This window comes from Cardiocondyla obscurior, linkage group LG12 (assembly GCF_019399895.1).
Source record: "Cardiocondyla obscurior isolate alpha-2009 linkage group LG12, Cobs3.1, whole genome shotgun sequence".
NCBI classification, from domain to species: Eukaryota; Metazoa; Arthropoda; class Insecta; order Hymenoptera; family Formicidae; genus Cardiocondyla; species Cardiocondyla obscurior.
The window spans coordinates 2,858,995-2,877,341 of NC_091875.1; the positions used below are offsets into that span (position 1 = coordinate 2,858,995).

Consider the following 18,347-nt stretch of genomic DNA (forward strand, 5'->3'; position numbering starts at 1 on the left):
CACGTATATGTACAGTTCTCTTCCATCGTCGTTGAATTGCCATTTCTCGAGCGCCGCGAGAATCATTTATTAATTCAAAGTTTCAATTTTTGCGGTGCTCTCGCGGCACTTGCTGACGGACGCCGCCCGGATGGATGTGCACCAAGGACCATCTCCTTGAATCCTTTCTCTTTCTCTCTTTCCTTTACGATACGGAATTATTTAGCGCGACGTGCGCAGTGTGGGCGAACTGAAAGTAAAAGTATTTCTATCCCAAACTTGGTCGAAAAAGAAAAAAAAAGAAGGGAAAAAGAAAATTCTTTCTTTGAAAATGTCGAGCTGTTGTTTCGTTAAATAAAATTTTCCAAAGTTAGGTTTCGACGCACGTTTCAAGCGTATCAGCACAATTACTTACCGCAAACGTTTCCCCGCGTGTATTACGAAAGAACAATGCGGAAAAGGTAAGCCACGAGAGTCGGAGGATTTTTATCGCGAGTCTCGCGACTAGTTCTCGCCGCACTTTTCCCGTCAGAGAAACTGTTGCTTCTGAGGATATCTCTGGCTTAGGAGCTAATAATTTCGAACGTTAATCATCAACAGGTCTAACGAATTAAAAAAAACGACGAAACACGAATCTCGTTTCGTCGGATCTGCAAAAATTGGATGGGAATCACTCACATACACACGTACGCACACATTTCCGTTGCATTTATTATATTTTTCTGTACGATTTGTTTTTTTTTTTTTTTTTATCTTCAAGAAGATACGTCACATCCACCGGGCGATGCTCGCGTGAAAGGAACGAGAGAAACGGAGTTCTAAGGCTACATATTCCTTTTTTTTTTTCTTTTTTTTTCTTTTTGGTTTGGAAAAGAGTTAAAGTCGCGTAATCTCCAATGTGGCTTTTTTTTTTCTCTCTTTGCGGCCATAATTGCGGGCCCGCAATGTTATGCGGTTTTTGCGCGCGATTCTGAGACCCTTATCTATCATGTAAAACGCCAAACACGACGCTGGCACAGAGCGTAGAAAATAGATTTAATTAAACGACACGCTTTAGACAGGTACAGTTATTAAATAGGGAAATGCGATCACGCCGTGCTTCGCAGATATTGCTGCGTGAAATAAATAATTAGAAAAGGAACGAGAGAAAGAGAGAGAGAGAGTGAGAGATAGAGAGAGAGAGATAGAGATAGATTAAATGGGTAACACTTGTGAGAAACAATCCTACACTCGAGCTTCTCGATCGGATACAAGCGGAACGTTGGAATTATGAATGAGAGATAATCACTCTCCACAACAGAATAAGTTAACGGTGACGTTAATGATTGACCTAAAAGAACCCAATCCCTTCGTGTCTCTCTCGGGATGCGTCTTTTCCCTTTTCGTTTTCAGTCGTTCGTTAACGAGAGCGTCAAGGTATCTATCTTCCGCGCATCATTTGCGAAAACAATCGTGCAAGTGATATGCAGGCGAACGTCTTAAATAATTCGGGCCACGGTGCGTACGTGGTCAGTTGCACCAACGTCGTTCGTTAATCGCAATCAATTATGCGCGCGAGGCTCGGCTAGGTAAAAGGATCGAAACGTCATTAACAAATATTCTCGAACAAAATATACGAACGAGTTTCGCTCTTTTACACGTGAGACGCGGAGGGACCACTTGAAATCGGAGGAGGAAAAAAAAGAACCCGGGTCGTTTGTTAATCGGTGAAAATGAACGAAAATTCAGCGAGTGACAATAACTGTTTTAGAAAAATGTTATCCCGGATGTTTCTTTAATTGACCCAAGTAGCCCGTTCTCGTCCTGTTCTCTTATCGCAGCGAGGAGGAAGCGAAGGACCCTTTGGACCGCTAATCCGAGTTAATCTCTAGCAAAAAAAAAATAAAAAAAAAAAGAATCGGCTAACTCGTTGCGGTGCAATTGACCCCTTTCCCGCACGTTCCCCGTGTGCCCTTCTTAAAACTCGATATGTACATACGATTTCAGCGATAATTAGCCGTCGGTTAACAAGCAGCCAATGGACATATAACGATAATTACAAAACAATCGCGTAACAGTACAATATACTACATAGATATATATACATACGCGCGCGTGCGGGCATGTGTATGTACATACATGTACACGTATTCTCTCTCTCGCTGTCCTTAGCGATGTACAACACGATAATAATCAGTCGTAACAGGTATATAAAATTGTCTCTCGGTGAAGTCCGATTAGCTGCGTTCGACGCGACTCGATAGGCGTAGCTCCCGAAATGTTCGTCGATAAAAGACAAATGATGACGATAAGCTCGAAGAATGCCGTTGAGAAAACTCGGCGAAACTCGGCAATCTTAATAAATTTGATAACGATAATCTCGCGATATATGTTTGCACGATAAAGACCCAAAAGCGCAACACTTCTAACGAGAAGCGAAAACGTTTCCCCGTTGCATTTACAATTTATCGGGCAAATTGTCGCGAATTTTTATTTTTTAAGTTTGCGCGGTTTCGCGCGATAACGAGAATCGTTTCACCTCGAATTTGATAAGCCCCGCTTATCGGGGAAAACAAATGCTTAACGTAAAAGCTAAAGGACACGTGATAACGATACGCCATCGAGTTCGCGTACGGAACGCAACTTAGCCGCGAAGAATCACACACAGCACTTTAGTTCAGTCGCTTGCGAAACCAAAAAAGAAAGGAGAAAGGAAAGGAAAACGAGGATCGTTACAGCAGATTGCGCTGAGCTGCACAAAAGCGCGAGCTTCTCCCCTGAAAGACGCTTTCAAAGTTAAATGATTCCGTTACGATAATGAGACGCCGCTTGTAAACGGTTTACTTATCATAAATGTGTATGTATGCGAAACGAGGCTTTTTATGCGAATGAACACGGGATATACAAATTTTGCATATATAATATCTAATTATCCGTGCGTTTGTACGTACAGAGCGTGGCGCTATTTGCAAATTACTTCATCAAAATTATTTCGTTGGAAAAAAAGAAAAAAGAAATTCTTTGCGAAACCCAAAGACGATTTTTTTCTTTTATCTAAAACGCTTTTATCTTTTGAAAAATATCGCAATAACAGCTCTTGAATTCAAACTTTATAAAATATCCGTCAAAGTAAAAAAAAAAAAAAAAAAACAAATTACTTTTAAATGAGAACAGATCTGAACATTTCCACGAGCTTACGAGTATAATTTATTCGCGAGACATTCTGTACATATCACGCACGTGTCGTCGCAGACTGCTAGCGTGTATACATGATTTTTTATATATTTTTTTTTTTCCCTCCACTTTGTTCGATGCATACGTGCATGAAGAGCGACCCAAAACTCGCGTTCTACATATGGCGATTCCGTGTTACACCTATGATATAAAACGCATACTGTCGGCACTGTATTTTCAAATGAACAGGATGTCCGTGCGTTGATGGGGTGATCGCATGCTGCCGGGTCGTTCTGGACGCAGGACAGATTGTGAAACCGAGATAACGCCGCAGCTCTCAGGACAAAATTAATTAATACGGTCGCGATAACTCTAAGAATTCACGCTACGCCGTCGAGAATGCGCGAGGAGACAATTTCCCCATCCGCGACGAGTGACCGAGGAAGATCCATTTCTTCGAAAGAAAGGCGGAGACGCGCGCGATCGCACCGGGTTCGACAAGTATATCTTTCGTTAAAGAACAACGTCGAAGGTGGGCTCGTTCGAGTGTAGGACGCGTAAGAATCGAAGCGCGAGTTGATTGGAAATGATTGGAAACGTCTAAACAAGGCACAAGTCAAGACTGTCTTCCGAAAGGTGGATGGTCCGTGAAAGTTGGTGTATGCGAAAGGGAAGTCCTTTAATTCGTTCTTCGCGTTCACACGTTAATTACTCTCCTTGCATTCGTAGAACGGATCGCTTCTACAACCAAAGAATCGACGGGAGCGACTTCAATCATCATTATCGCGTCACCCACGTCGTATCGTAGCGCAAGCAACGATCGCAATTGTAAATGTATATATGTGTATATATAGCACATGCGTATTTTATTAATTTGACCCGCGTGTCGTCTCAGGTTGAAAATCGCTGATGCGCCCTCGTGTTTCGCGATAGCGACAGTACAAGTGATAACGGCGACGATTGGTAGCGATGATTGCAACGGCGACAGCAGTGACAATCTCAATAATAAGGTCAATTAAAATGAATAATCGCGTTGTAATCATAATGATGCGGTAATATCAGATAATCAACACTGTAATATATATGTATACACGTGTGTATACAGGATATCCCGGAATTGTGGTTGTCTCTTTCATCCGCGAGCTCTTTGATCGATTTGGAATCGATTACTTTGCTCCTAACAGATATGGCACCTCTTGTTTTTTTTTTTTTTTTTTATTTCCGAATTGTAAGCGAACCTCGAAAATTTTCCTTCAAGTTTTACTCGAGTTTCGAGAATTAAACGACGATACTTATGAGCATTTACATATTCAAGGAAGAATCGGTGAGGGAATCCACGGATGAAAGAAGCGACGATAGCTCTGGGACATCCTGTATATATCGTAGTGCTCCTTTTTATAGTTATATGTATATTTATATATATTTATATTTATAATTATAATATGTATTATTTATAATTGCGTGTATATTATATATTTCATTATTATTTAACACATTCTTTTGTACAAGTAAATTAATTAAGAATAAGTACAACTTGGTAGCAAAGAGAGATAGAATTATTATTCACTGTATATTATATATCGTAGTGAGAAGAAAGAGATATATATCTTATTTCATTTATTATAATATTCTTTCATTACTTTTATTATGTTTCAGACTGTAACACGTTGACGATGCCGCAATTCGGCTTCCAGAGATGCTGCTCTTTGCCTCGTATCTCTTTATACTTCTCCTCCTTCCCGATATTCGATATGATTGGGCTTACGATCTTCCGCGCTGCTCACCGGCGCTGACTCAGCTCGCTAAAACGCGACGTCTCGATTTTCTAGAGAAGAGGTAGAAAAAACAGCGAAAACGACGACAAAACCCCGCGATACGACCGCGAGCGATTATTACTATAAATATTACAGACGAGTAACGAGAGTAGCCGCCCTCGATTCTGATTATTTTCGAGACGTCACGTGCGACAAAGCGTATTGAGCGCGTGACAGCGCGGACGATCGAAGCGGAAGCGTCTCGACGATCGCGTTCGTTCCTCGCACGAGAAACTTTATTTTTTATTTTTTTATTTTTTCCTTTTAAATATTCTCTAGCGATTATAACTCCCCGTGGAATCCACTCCTCGAAATAAGTAACTCGCAAAAATGTAATATATCATTTTTATGACGAAATCATTTACGGCACGTCGTCATTTCACGGCGATTCATGGTTATTTCGAGTTTTTTTCCTCACGCTCGGCCGTTCTGTACCGTTTCATTTCATAAAATTGACGGCAAAGATCCACTTCTGACCCTGGATAAAAGCAGAGTACAATTATTTTCAGGATTACGTCAGGGTAGAAACACGACCGCAAGTTCGAGATAGATAATGCTCTTGCACGCGTAACGCGAGGTGTTGCTTCCCTTTAAAAATGCACCGTCTTCTCCTTTTTTAACTCTAGGCTAGCCTGCGCGTTTCTTCAGCACCATTATGACCTACTATCGGATTTTAATTTCGAGCCTATTGGCGGAGCTCACGCCCGGATAGCATGTTACAATCGCTCTACCGGGGCGTGCCGGTAATCGTTTCAATTTGAAGGGTTCTTTCTAGCAAACTTGTGCGACTAGTTGGAGGCAAGAGATATGCATCACATGTTTAAACGATCGTATGTGTCATAGCTCACTGATATATATACATATATATATGTATATATATATGTATTTGCATCTTTTAAATCCTCGTTCATGCAAAATTAAGTACTTTCTTGATATTTCGTCAAAAAAAGTACTAGGTATTCAAAATTATCTCGTTTTCGGTATATGTAGTTCTAAAACTCATCTTCTAAAATATCACAAAATACGCGATAAAACGGAAGTTCACAGAGATCACATATAATATATTTCAGCCCGGTACTACGATGCGTAATACGAGCGAAACTTTTGTGATATCGTAACCGATTCAGTTAATGAAAAATACTATTGAGACCAGCTGGACAATTTTTCCATTGCGAGATTCACTTCAATAACTTAACTTAACAGATAACGAACGTCTTGCGTGTAAGAACATGGCCGTGCGCAGTTCCCTGGATTAAAAATACAACGAAAACGAGATATTTCCTTGAATATCGCACGAACGAGAATGCCGAAAAAATCCTCGGGGCAGAACGGCCAAGATGAATCATCTCGTAATGAGTGTATTTGGAAACGTTGCGCGCGCTCGACGTACATTTCTTTCGCGCGTTAATTATTTCGTGCGATCGTGACGGACGTGTACACGCGCGGCAGCGAAAAACACGGTATTCGGATTACATAATTAATAATAATGATAATAATAATTAATAATAATATATAATATATATTTATAATATTTATGTATATTAAATAAATTCTCCGATATCATATATATATATATATATATATAATTATATATTATATAAATATATATATACATATATAATTTACGACTTAGCCCTAAGCTTAGTTTTGACTTAAGATTTAAGTAACCCCACCCCGTGGCGCGGGGGATGCCCTTACGCGTCACCCAGGGCGGACACATCTTAAGAACCTAATAAAATCCTAAAATCGGAAGCTCCGCCGTGACGACAGGCCAGCTGCCTTCTTTGTTTCTTTGGCGGAGACCGCTCGTCCGTTCTTTCTTTATCTTTCTCTCCCTCTCATTCTCTCTCTTTCACACTGTCTATGCGATTCCTCTCATTAAGATAGACAACCGCGCGCGAGCCGTTCGTTCTGTCTCTCGTCGTTTTTTCCGCCATAGATAGAAAAAAAAAAAAAAAAAACACGAGAGAGAAATAGTGCCCGGCGAAGACGGCGAGTAGTTCGTCGAGCGAATCAAATCTCCTCATTGTAATGAACATGCGAGTCGCTCGACGTGCAAACGAATCTACCTAAAAGATATATCGCTCTCTACGTTCCGCTCGTCGTTGATACGTACGTACATGCGCGTGCATATGTACATCGAGTCGATTAATCCGCGAGAAACATGTGAGGTACACCTTCATGAATATTGGGAAGAGGAGAAAAGCGACGAGTTAGCGACAAGAGGTGAGATGAGCAAAGGTAAGAAGAGAAAGAGAAAGCTAGAAAGAAAATAACTGAGCGAACGATCGGCGAGAGATCGGGGAACGTAGCGCGCGCGGTTCATCGCAGAAGGGAGGCTAACGTTTTCGTTCTCCAGTCGCAGTGCATTTTCGAAAAAGAGATACGGAGGTAAATCCTCGGAGAAGAGGAGGCCTGCTACAAAACGCCCGGCCGGACGTTTCTCGATGTTTACGCGGTCCTCTTTTCTTGACTGCTGCTTTCGTTATGCGCGCACCGGGACCGATGACCGATACTCGTTGAAAATCGCATCGACGAAAAATCGCTTCACGACTCCGTCCGTCCGTCCGTTCCTGTACTTCATCTTGCGACGATGATGGTTCTTCCTGACTCCTCGATGAACGGCGCACTGGTTGTAATAGCCGAGGGGGGGGGTGGGAGAGACGAACAATGGGTTTGAAAATGTTCGGTGGTGGAGGCGATAGCGCCGGGATCTTAAAACCCGTCCATCCATCCGCCATCTGAAAAACGTTCGTACCTGGTTTTGTTGCGAAAGAGTGGCAGATTATCATAAATCGATGGCTAAAAAATTCATATTATCCAAGTTTAAGCGGTCTTTCACTCAGAAAAAGGATTAATGTTAATATACATATATAATAATAATAAATGCAAAAAAACTGACTAACAAGGAATCGAATTTTCTCCCTCCCTCCTCGAACGTAATGATATTTTTTAAATATTTTACGATTCATGTTTTAAGAAAACGAGATGGTTACCGTCGTGCTATAGGTGCCCTTACAAGTTGGGCAAGCCAGGCTTTCCCGGTTTTCCGACATATAGAATCAACGGATAGCTCAAGCGTGTATACCTTGATTGGACGAGTGTGGGGCTCACGACTGCGGTTGCGGCATGTTGTGGTCCCGCTTGTCTCCCGCAGGAGGCGGCGGCTTTGTCACGGATTTCTCCTCGTTCACCGGCGTAGGCGGTGCGTCTTTCCTCGGTGGCATTCTTTCGTTTATGGCGTCTAAACCCTTGGCCTCGGCAAACGAGGTAATTTTGTGATTCGGCGAGAAACCCTGGAGAGCTGCGCAAAGAGAGAAAAAGATGTCAAGCCCGATCAAGCGTCGAGACACGCTGAATAATAATAAGAGTTTTCCTCTTTCGCGATTACAGTTCTGCGAACTCGTAATCAGCGAATAATCGAAATATGCGCGATATTTCCGTTCCCTGCGCCGCAAAATGGTAATTTAATGCACGTACAGTTCATTGCGTTTTTAAATAAACTTTGCGAGCGAATATTATAACAATTTTTTTTTTTTTTTCGACGAAATTCTTACCGTTTTTCAGAGAGGTTTTGCCTCCAGATAATGCACCGAGCGGCAAAGCTCCAGTCGGCGTCAAGCCCTTCAACTGCAGCACGCTCTCGCTCTCCTCTCTGTGAAACGGGGATTAAAATTGCGTTACAATAATAATTAAATAATTTAAATTCTTTTTACATATATAAATCGTAAAAAAAAGTTGCATGCAACCTTTTACGCAACGCGCGTACTTATTTTATCGTTTAATTAACACATTTTAATTCGCCGTTATAATCCAGAGTTTTTATCAGCTTACGCCGCGTATTATTTTTACATTCAAGTATTTAGGGACAGGCTGCGACATATTTAGAACATGTTTACGGTATTTAGAGACGGGCTGCTTTTATCGTTCACTGACCTCAGGACGGAGAACACCCGTGCCATTTTCCCAATGGCTCTAATCTTGTTTCTGATCACCTCCTTACGTAGATTTGCTGCTGCACCTATAAATATCAGAGACGCATATTACGGCATTTGTACGGCCACGAGGTATTAGTACCTATATCATTTAGCGACAGTCAACGTGACGAAGGAAACTCCAGGGAGCCGTTTTGATTCAATTTAATAATATCATAATTCGACGTACAGCATAAACTCGTAATTAAAAAAAATTAATAAATAAAATTTTAAAGCGAGCGTAAAGCGACCACTATTTTTAGCAGGAATTTAACGCCGCGTTACGAAAGTATTTGTCGAGATCGACGGTCGTTATACGGTTACAATGATACAAAAACCAGTCCATTAATTTACAATGCTTTTTTTGATCAAGAGGGCTCGATGGCTTCGCTACGTTGCTTCGTCACCGATTTGCCGCGCGTTCGTTCGCCGCGCTTGCAAATCGCTTGCGATGATTCCGACCATCGCACGTTGACTACTACGTTATCCGTATCACAGAGCTTACCGCGGGAGCGGGATACATTATTGTTATTAATAATTACTCGTTATTATCATCAGATCACGCTAAGACAACACGCCAAACTACAGGCAAAAAGTTTGCGCACATTACGAGCGAAGGGAAGGTACAAGCAGTCACGTAACAGAAGAAACATAAAAAGAGCATTGCAACGTGCTTTGTCGCGTTCGCAAGGTAAAAAGCGAATTACGCACTCTTCACGCCGGTCGCCGGCGGAAAGCGGGAAGAAAAACGCGAAAACGTGACTGCGAACGCGCGTAACACTGGAAAAAAAAAAGCTGCGTAAACGTGCGTAAATGCAGGGTGGACATTTTTCGCAAAAACGTATTTCTTTGTATATATATCTGCGTGTGTGTGGGCGTGTATCTCTGTGTACAGTGTATTTAGACACATCAAGATATTGCAGACTTGATGCGGGAGAATAAGAGGCATGCGCATGCTGTACAAAGCGCGAAACGTACGCACCATCGGCCACTACGAACTCTTATCGTTACCACTTTGCCTCGGCAATCGCCTGCTACCTTTTCGGGACTCGTTACCAGCGCGAAAGAGTCACGGCCACTTGGCGCGGACCGCCGATTCAGTTTGCGATCGAGTCGACCGCGAAGGGACCACCTGGGGCGATACCAATCGGCTACGATTTCCGCGAAAAACCGCGAGACCAACGGAATAAGAAATTCGCGGCGGAGGTTCAAGATTTCTTTTCTTTTTTACGGCAAAGCGACTCCTCGATGGATTAGAGGTACGCGAACGTTCGCCGGGCAGCAACTCTTTCGCGTCGAGCCGTCAGTTTATCTGTTTGCTCGTTAATTGACGCAACGGTCGGGCCTTGCCGCTCGATCGATTGCACCTTAACGAGGAACGGGGGGGTGGGAAAAGGGGGGTGGACTCGTTCCACAGCCGCTGAAATCTTCCATCGGCGAGCAATCGCGAAAAATTCGCTCTTTTTCCCCCGCGAGAATTACTTTCTTATCAGGGCGCTAAAATGTCGCACGTATCATTCTTTTCCCCTGTTATTTTCACGTTAGGAAGATTCAGCTCGGCAGTTTCGACGACTAAACAGCAACTCGTTGAAGCAACAGCGGAGCATATTTACGAGGACGGGGCCTACATTATTTTTATCCTAATCGCGCGGTTCTGTCGCGACGCTCACACACAAATTCTACCTCGTTCATCGCTCCGTTCGGTGAACGAAGAAAAAAAAAAAAAAACTCGACGCATTTCGCCCCGTTCGCGCGACCCCAGCTAAATCGGACGGATCGGAAGCGACGCATGCCGAAAATATCGACGTCGTTTTCTCGTCTCGCGCGCCGACGAAACACGCGCGACGCCGGTATTCTAATGATTTACGGCGCCGGATCCCGCGGTCTTAGGGACCGCCGTCATAGTAACGTATCGCTCGATTTGTCAGTTCGCGATCGGAAACGAAATTTCAATCTTTCCCGTCGTTTGCGAAATCTCGGACCCCGTGCGACGGCCGTTTTGTTTTCGGTGATGGCGAGCCATCTGAAACGCAGATCGATCACGGGAGTGACGGAGATCAGCTGGACCGGCCTCGCGGCCTCTCCGAGACCCGGAGGTGCGTCGCTGATGGATTAATCAACGGATTCCTTAAATAGCCGCCGAGCCACGGCGAATATCAGCGACGTTACTCGCGTCGCGGGCCAATTAAATGGACATTTTCCATAATTAATAGGCGAGATCGGATCGCCGAGAGTCGTGAGTTTCCTCGCCGCCGTGTTATCGGCGAGGAAATTAGTCGAACGCGCCGCGCGCAGGTGCGTTTCCCCGCGTTTCAATCTCGCGTAATCCGAAATCCTCGCGGTTGCCACTCGGTTATGAGATTCCGCCTATCGGCGGAAACGAGACGACGTCGTCGCGCGGAGCACGTCGGGGAAAACGGATATCAGGTTTTAGCCGCAATTTTCGCGTAACGAGATTATTCCGCCGCGCTCGCAGTTTATTATCCGGATACAGTTCACGAAATTTGAGAGACCGGGATTCCTCGCGGGAAATCGCGATCGGCGAAAGGTGACTCGGGGCCGGGGCGTACGATTCGTCAACGGCGAAAACCGTCGCCGTCCCTCGCCCTCGCGGGGGAGGATCGATGGAGGCCGAGGCACGTCAAATATTAGACGTTCGGTCTTTGAGCGAGGTGAGCAATGGTTGCTTGGAATTTGGAGAATTACGCCCGCGACGTTTCGGAACTCGCGCGATGTCCCGGCTCGCGAAAAGCTGCGCGAGAAGAGGAAGCGGGTAAGCACTCGTCGCTTTTCGATCGAGCCGACCGACAACGGCTCCGGGGACGATCCTGCGCTCACAAAACGGAGAGGATGCGGCACATACAACGACGTGTATAACACACGTCAACTACAAACTTATACAACAGATCAAGCCTTTTGCTCTCTATACATTTATGTGTTTCAGCGCACGGTTACGCACACGTACTCTGTCGCAACGGCTCGGTGTTCGAAAATAGCGTAATTTGAGAATCATGTGTCGCGAATGACGCAAGCAAGCGCGTGATAGCGCTTTCGCGCGGCAACAATTCAGGGAGAGCTTTCACGGGGCGGTTCCCACAAATCCCGCGTTTCGGCAAAATTAAACGACAGACCACTCTCGTCGATATCGTACCACGGTAATAATGATATTTCGGTAGGCGAGCTTCCGCGAACTTTGACGCTCTAATTACACGTATCGCGTGTCGTATATAAAGCCTGATCCGAATTATTGAAACAGTAACTTAACCCTTGGTACCCGGCCGAAAGCCCTCGCGCGAATTCTCGTACCCAGGAGCGCTTTTGTTCCGTGACGGTAACGCGGGGAAGGAATCGGCAAATTAACCGGATTTATTCGAGAATCGATCGTCGGGAATGATTTTCCCGAAAGCGGAGAAGATCGTAAATGACCCGCGTGTAACGATCGCCGCGTGTAACGCGATCCGATGTTATTTTCGCGTGCACGCCGTTGCGACAGTTGTCTACCGAGCTAACATTTATCAAAACGCAGTCGAGTCTGGCACCGAGTTTTGAACATGCCGCAGGCCCGTCGTATATATTCTCGAGAATCACGGGTTTCCCCGTCCGTAAAACTCAACGCGACTATTCGCCTCTCGCAAATCGGCGGACGTGTCCGTCAATTATCGAGATGGAAGAGGCCGCGAAAATCTACGGACGTGAAACCGAAAACGTCGCTGAAATCTCGGTGGCGTTGCGATAGAGATCAACGGAGGTTTCCCGAGCGTCGAAATAATTTGCCGGGTGGTCCGATACGGCGGAAACGGTCCTTGGAGCGATCCGGTCGACCTGATTCGATTCGCCCTTTGCTTCGTGTACCTGTGCTCGAAACGTAACAGCGCTGGGACACTGGTGCTCTATCGGGTTTCCCAAAAGCAGTTTTGAAGCCGCCCGCTTATTATCGGTCGAACCGACTTGCGAAACAAGCGTGCCTTGCCTCATCCAATTACTCTCGCAACGCCGCGACACAGATAGCCGTTATCTCGCGTATCAGCATTGCGCGCCGATGTATACACGTGCCGGCCCACGTGGCCGCGATACCGTCAGATCGGCGATCAAAGTCGGCTCGAGATATCAAACGATCTTCCGAATGCAGGTCGAACGTATCGCTCATTTCCGCAACGACGGGCCTTCGACACTGATCCAGTCATAGGCGCCGCCGCATGTAACAACCTCTCGTCTATTCTTTTTTTTTTTTTTTTCCAGTAGGAATGTAAACTGAGCAGAAATGCGACGCCTATGTCTCGTTTTACGTGGATCGTTCATCGAGAACAGAAAGGATCGAATATCCAATGGCGAGTGTTTAATCCCCGACTGTTACGCTGGAATCGAATCCGATGGGTAACGTCTCGAAAAACGTTGAATTTTTCTCCTATCAAGTTCGTATCACAAATTTATTAAAAAGAAAAAAATTTTTTTTTTTTAAGTTATTTAATGATTTTAAACATATTTATATTAATTAGCCGAAAGAATCGTGACGTTGCGGTTCTGACGATCAAAATTTCAACGTGATAGCAGTCGAGGATTAACGATGACTGAGCAACGCGACTAATTGGGAACCATTGGATGTTAGACATATTCCTATTTGTATATTCTGCGTTCGAATCGTGGACGACGATCTGTAGCCGGGGAACTGAACGCCGCTGCACTAATAAACCCGCGACCGAAATCTCCCCTTGTAATCCAACCCTGCGAATTCCCGCACGGGGTAAGCAGAGCGCGATTCGCGGCCGTTAACGAGGTTTATCGCTCGTTAATGCGAGGATCGGTACTAATTCTCTCGGCGACCCGGAGAATTATCTTACATTTCGTAATTATCGAATCTCGTTACTCGGAGAGCTTCGCTTTCGTTAAATCGTATACATATACTCGCGAGGGCGAGAGCGGTAAACGACGTCAAGTCCCCGCAGGCTCGTCATTCACGAAAGGTAGAAAGATAGAGATAGAGATAGAGACAGAGCAGAGGAAGATAGTAGAGTGTAGTTTCTTACTCGCACTTTCAACAAAAAAAACAACTCACCGTACGCGATGGTAGGTGGGGTCGTATTCGGACCGGACACCGTCGGGTTACCATCGGGTTACCATGGTGGCCATGGTGCGCCCATGGTTGGTTTTACCGATGGTTGAGCGTAGTGGACGTAAGTAAAAGGACAGAAGTAACCAACAATGTGAGAGCAGCGTCAAATGCGGCCGAAGAGAAGAAATAGAGAGTGGTGGAGATTTTTGGTCGGTTTGTTCGGATCACATTCCGTACGGGAAGACGTTTTTTTTTTTTTTTATATATAATTTTTTTGACAGTTTGCGGATGGTTGTTTGGTTGGTGTCGGTGATGGTGGTGGTTGGTGGTGGTAGTGGTCGCGATGAGGTGGTTGTAGAATTATGGCGCAAAAGGAAACAACACATAGAACAGACAAGAAAAGACAAGTGTGCACAGCGTAAGTGGCATTCAATCAAGCATGTGCGTTAGACGATTATTATTGTCGTTATATCGTCTCTTTTTTTCTTATTTCTTTTTTTTTATTTTTTTATTTTTAGTCATGTGATTATACTCTATTTCAGTAGCGGATTAGAGCGGACTTGACGCAATACGTACGTTGAAACGCTTGCGTTATTTATTAAACTTCCTTAATCAACAAGAACAATAATTTAAAGAAATTTTTTTGTATATTTTCTTCCTAATTCTATTTTTTTTTTTTAATATACTTTTTTGAAGAATTTAACCCGCTACTGAAGCGTTTAAAAATCGGCGAAGTCGCTTAGTAAATGTAGCAAGAATGCTTTGTGACATCGCTATTTTTCACGAGAAAAATGGCGGTATTTTTTTTTTTCTGTTTTTTCCTTTCCGCAAGAATACGCTGTTTACCCCTCAACGTATTCCACGTGTAATTACGAAACAAATTCCCGGAGAATCACAGGTAGAACTGCCCATGTCATATTTTGAACCGACACGAGAAAATTCTCTGGGGAAAGAGCACTTGTATCATGCCACCATGACTGTGACGAACGTGGGAAACGTTTCACATTAAAATTCATCGCGCTGAAGCAGGAAATTCCCGCCAGGAATACGCGGTATTTCGCAAAATAGACTTGAATTAACGCTCAAAAATCACTGCGCGCGCGAGCGACTTCGCCGATATTGAAATTCCCGTAAACGAGCGCGGTTACGCTTGCGGTATCACCGTTTTAAGGCCACAAATACTGCAAATATAAAGAAAACAATCGATTAAGGGATGAGAAAGATGACTTCGGTCTGCGCCGAGATTTGCCAAACTTGGGCGAACGTACAAGGGATACTTCGGCGCCGATTGAGGTAATGAAATTTTAACGCACTCCGGACAGAAAGGACTAAATTAATCCGTCGAGGGAAAAACATTTAACTTTTAACCGCGCGCGATAAAATATTCGGGGTATTTGAAACTCTCATTATACAATTATAGCGTTGGATTGCTCGAAGTTTGTCGCGGGTCATTAATATGTACGATCGCCCTCGGCAAACTCGAACACGTTGGAGATTACTTCATCTCGAATCGGAAGAGATCGGTTCCGTATACATCGCGACAAATTCGAGGGTTAAATTTTTACAAAAAGAGAGATAATTTAAATCGCCCCTTTTGCCGAAAATTCTCGCGAACTCTCAAGTGAGTTGGCGAGGGTAAGATTGGAAGTAATCTCTCGACGTGACGCAGCGATCGTAATCGCGTGAGATTATTATTGTACACAGCGCAACGTCGTAAAATAGAAGTTTCCTGGAACAACTGTCTAAGAGAAAAAGAAGTCGATTAATAAATTTTCGCAGGATCGCTCGAGAATACAGCTGGCCGTCGCGCGGAGCACTCTCTCCGCTGTCTCATATTTAACGTTAGCATTAAGCTGACGAGCGTGATCCTCTCGCGATCCCCGCGCGAATATTAAGTACTATAGTTCGCTCGGTTAAATCTAGAAGACCTAAGTATACTCTATAGCATGCGCAAAAGAAAACTGGTAATCAAAAGATAAAACGCTCGGCGGCTGACGGAGACCGAGTCAAGTAAAGGATACACGTACTCAACGTAACTCAAAGAGGTAACTTAAGCATAAAGACGATAACAAACGAGCAGATTCAGGGACAGAGAGAAAGAGAGAGAGAGAGAGAGAGAGAGAGAGAGAGAGAGAGAGAGAGAGAGAGAGAGAAAGAGAGAGACAGAGTGAGTAAAAAAATGAAAAAACAGAAAGTGAGGTCAGAGTGACAGTGAGAGTCGAAGTGTATACGGAGGGTGAGAAAGAAAGTATGAGAAAGAGAAAAAGAGAGAAAGGGAGGGAGGTTACAATATAAAAATGTTCGCAGGAGGAAAAGAGAGAAAGTGAGAGAAATTAATGCCCGATGTTGGCCGGTGACTTTTTCATCGTAGAGTGGAAAAATATGTCCGGTAGCTTTGTGCAACGGAGGGTACGACGCGTCGTGAGTCGACATGTACGCGCAACGCGTCTCTTGGAATTCTTCTCGAGGTCGTGGTGTATTCGTGTCGGTGAGCGGAGGATCGGGGACCGGAAAGGCGAGGGACCAAGGGGGGTTAGCGAGGGAAGGAAAAGAAAAGCGAGCGAAACGGCGACGGCATCGAAGGGCGCGACTGCCGCGGGATAAAGACAGGCCGGGAGGAATATCGTGGTTGAATAGTTTGCTTATTAAAGGCTTCGGTGGAGTGTAAAAATAAAGTAACACAGAGGAGGAACCTTCCCTCACTTCGATCAGGACGCGCGAGAACACGGTGACGAGGGATCGCTTCGCGCTGGCCAACTAAAGAGAGACGCCCGAGAATGCCAAATGAGGATTAATCCTCGGAAATTAATCCGCCAACCTCTCACGGATCGTTACGTTCAATTTCGTAACTTATTCCGGACGCAAGGATTGTGATTTTAATTCTAAATTGAATCGCGAAGATGTATAAAGACCACGAATGGTTACGTCTCGATAGAATTAACTTTGCCGGTCGCGAAAAGTCTAAACGTCACCGTATGAATTTATTCTGGACGCGATGAGTTTTCCGTCGATTGTCGTGGAAGTACGCGAAAACGAGATAAAGAATCACTAGGTTTTACATTGGGGAAACTCGAGAAGAACGGAAAATATGTATAAGAAAGCGAACGACGTCGCAGCTGGTTCACCAGAGAAGGTGAAAAATGGCCCCGCGTGAAAACCCTCCTCCGCCGCCACGTTTCTTTTTGTTCCATGACCTGTAACTCGTTATAGTCGTTTTCTATCTTTCTTCACCTCGGAAACGAGACCGGGAAGATATCTAACGTCAAGAGTAACGAATAGCTTGACAATAGAATGTGTCTGCGCAGCCGTAGCCTGCGTTACGTAAGCTCTCCCGCGGAAATCTGAGACGAGTGATGTCAAATCGTTCGTCGAGCTCAATCTTTCGTATGATTTAAGCGCATCTATCGAAGCCTTATTTCGTCTCGTCTTTGATTCCTACGTGACCGAAAGAAAAAAAAAAACCCTTTCTTGTCACGAGTCGTTTCGACAACAATTATCCACCGTAACGCACTTAAGATCTTGTAAGATAATTTCATAAATATTTTCCAAGAAAAAAAAAAAAAAAAAAAAAAAAAATTAATAAAAATTATTCAGCTAACCGATTGTCGTGAAATTAAAGATAAAAGTTTGGACCGCGGAGATTCCTAAGTCGTGCGAGATTCGTATAACGGAATAAACGATTTGCATTCACGAACTGCTGATCATTGTTTCCTAATGCCTCCGGTATGCGCGATGGCTATCGATCTCGATTTAACCGGGTCTGGCTTAGGTTCGATTGGCTCGGGGAATTGTTTCCAGCGCGGGTTTAGCTCGCGCTCATCGCAACGAGACCTCACGTGGGCGCCGGAATGCACGCAGGAATGAACGATTGACTCGAGTCGGCGTAGAGGGCAAGATGCCGATGGAACTCGACGCGCTTCGAAAGGTAGCCGGTTGATCGATGCTCCGCGCGGCCTTTCCTCGTTATCTCGCGGAGTCTCTCGTTGCGTCCTATCGATCGAATATACCTTCCTTCCCGGGCCTCCTGTGGAGCAACCGAAAGCCTCTTTCGCTCCGGATTTCGCCGAGTTTTGCGGAGGAGAGACACGGAGAGGAGACGCGGAGGGAGTTGGAAAAGTCTACGTGGACGGCGCGCCACCCTCTGCAGGCCGGGCTTTCAAGGCTCGCCGGAAATTGTCGAGGATCTTGTCGATCGCGATTAGTTAATTAAACACGACTTTCGACAGTGACGTGCGCGTGTAATTCGAATTATGAGCGTATCGGCTTTTCGCTCGATACCGCGTGACCGGATAAGAAATTAAAGAAGCTCGCGCAGCTTTGACAGATGTTATGACAACAATCGTCTGGCTTCAATATCTTCTGATCCAATAATCACCA

The 18,347-nt window shown here is 44.6% G+C and overlaps 1 protein-coding gene across 6 annotated transcripts in view; it reads right to left on the reverse strand.

The window, feature by feature from the left end:
- Window positions 1–709: 709 nt before the first annotated feature.
- LOC139107041 (serine/threonine-protein phosphatase 2B catalytic subunit 2) overlaps window positions 710–18,347 on the reverse strand; it is a 105,870-nt gene continuing 88,232 nt past the window's right edge. For 3 of the 6 annotated variants that reach the window (XM_070664269.1, XM_070664264.1, XM_070664262.1), the window contains 4 exons: window positions 8,883–8,967; window positions 8,504–8,601; window positions 8,035–8,250; window positions 710–7,687 (listed from right to left, as the gene is read on the reverse strand). In XM_070664269.1, the coding sequence (XP_070520370.1) occupies window positions 8,057–8,250; window positions 8,504–8,601; window positions 8,883–8,967 (377 nt within the window). In that variant the 3' untranslated portion in view covers window positions 710–7,687; window positions 8,035–8,056. The remainder of the gene's footprint in view (window positions 7,688–8,034; window positions 8,251–8,503; window positions 8,602–8,882; window positions 8,968–18,347) is intronic. The other 3 variants (XM_070664266.1, XM_070664263.1, XM_070664265.1) reach the window with 2 other exon arrangements.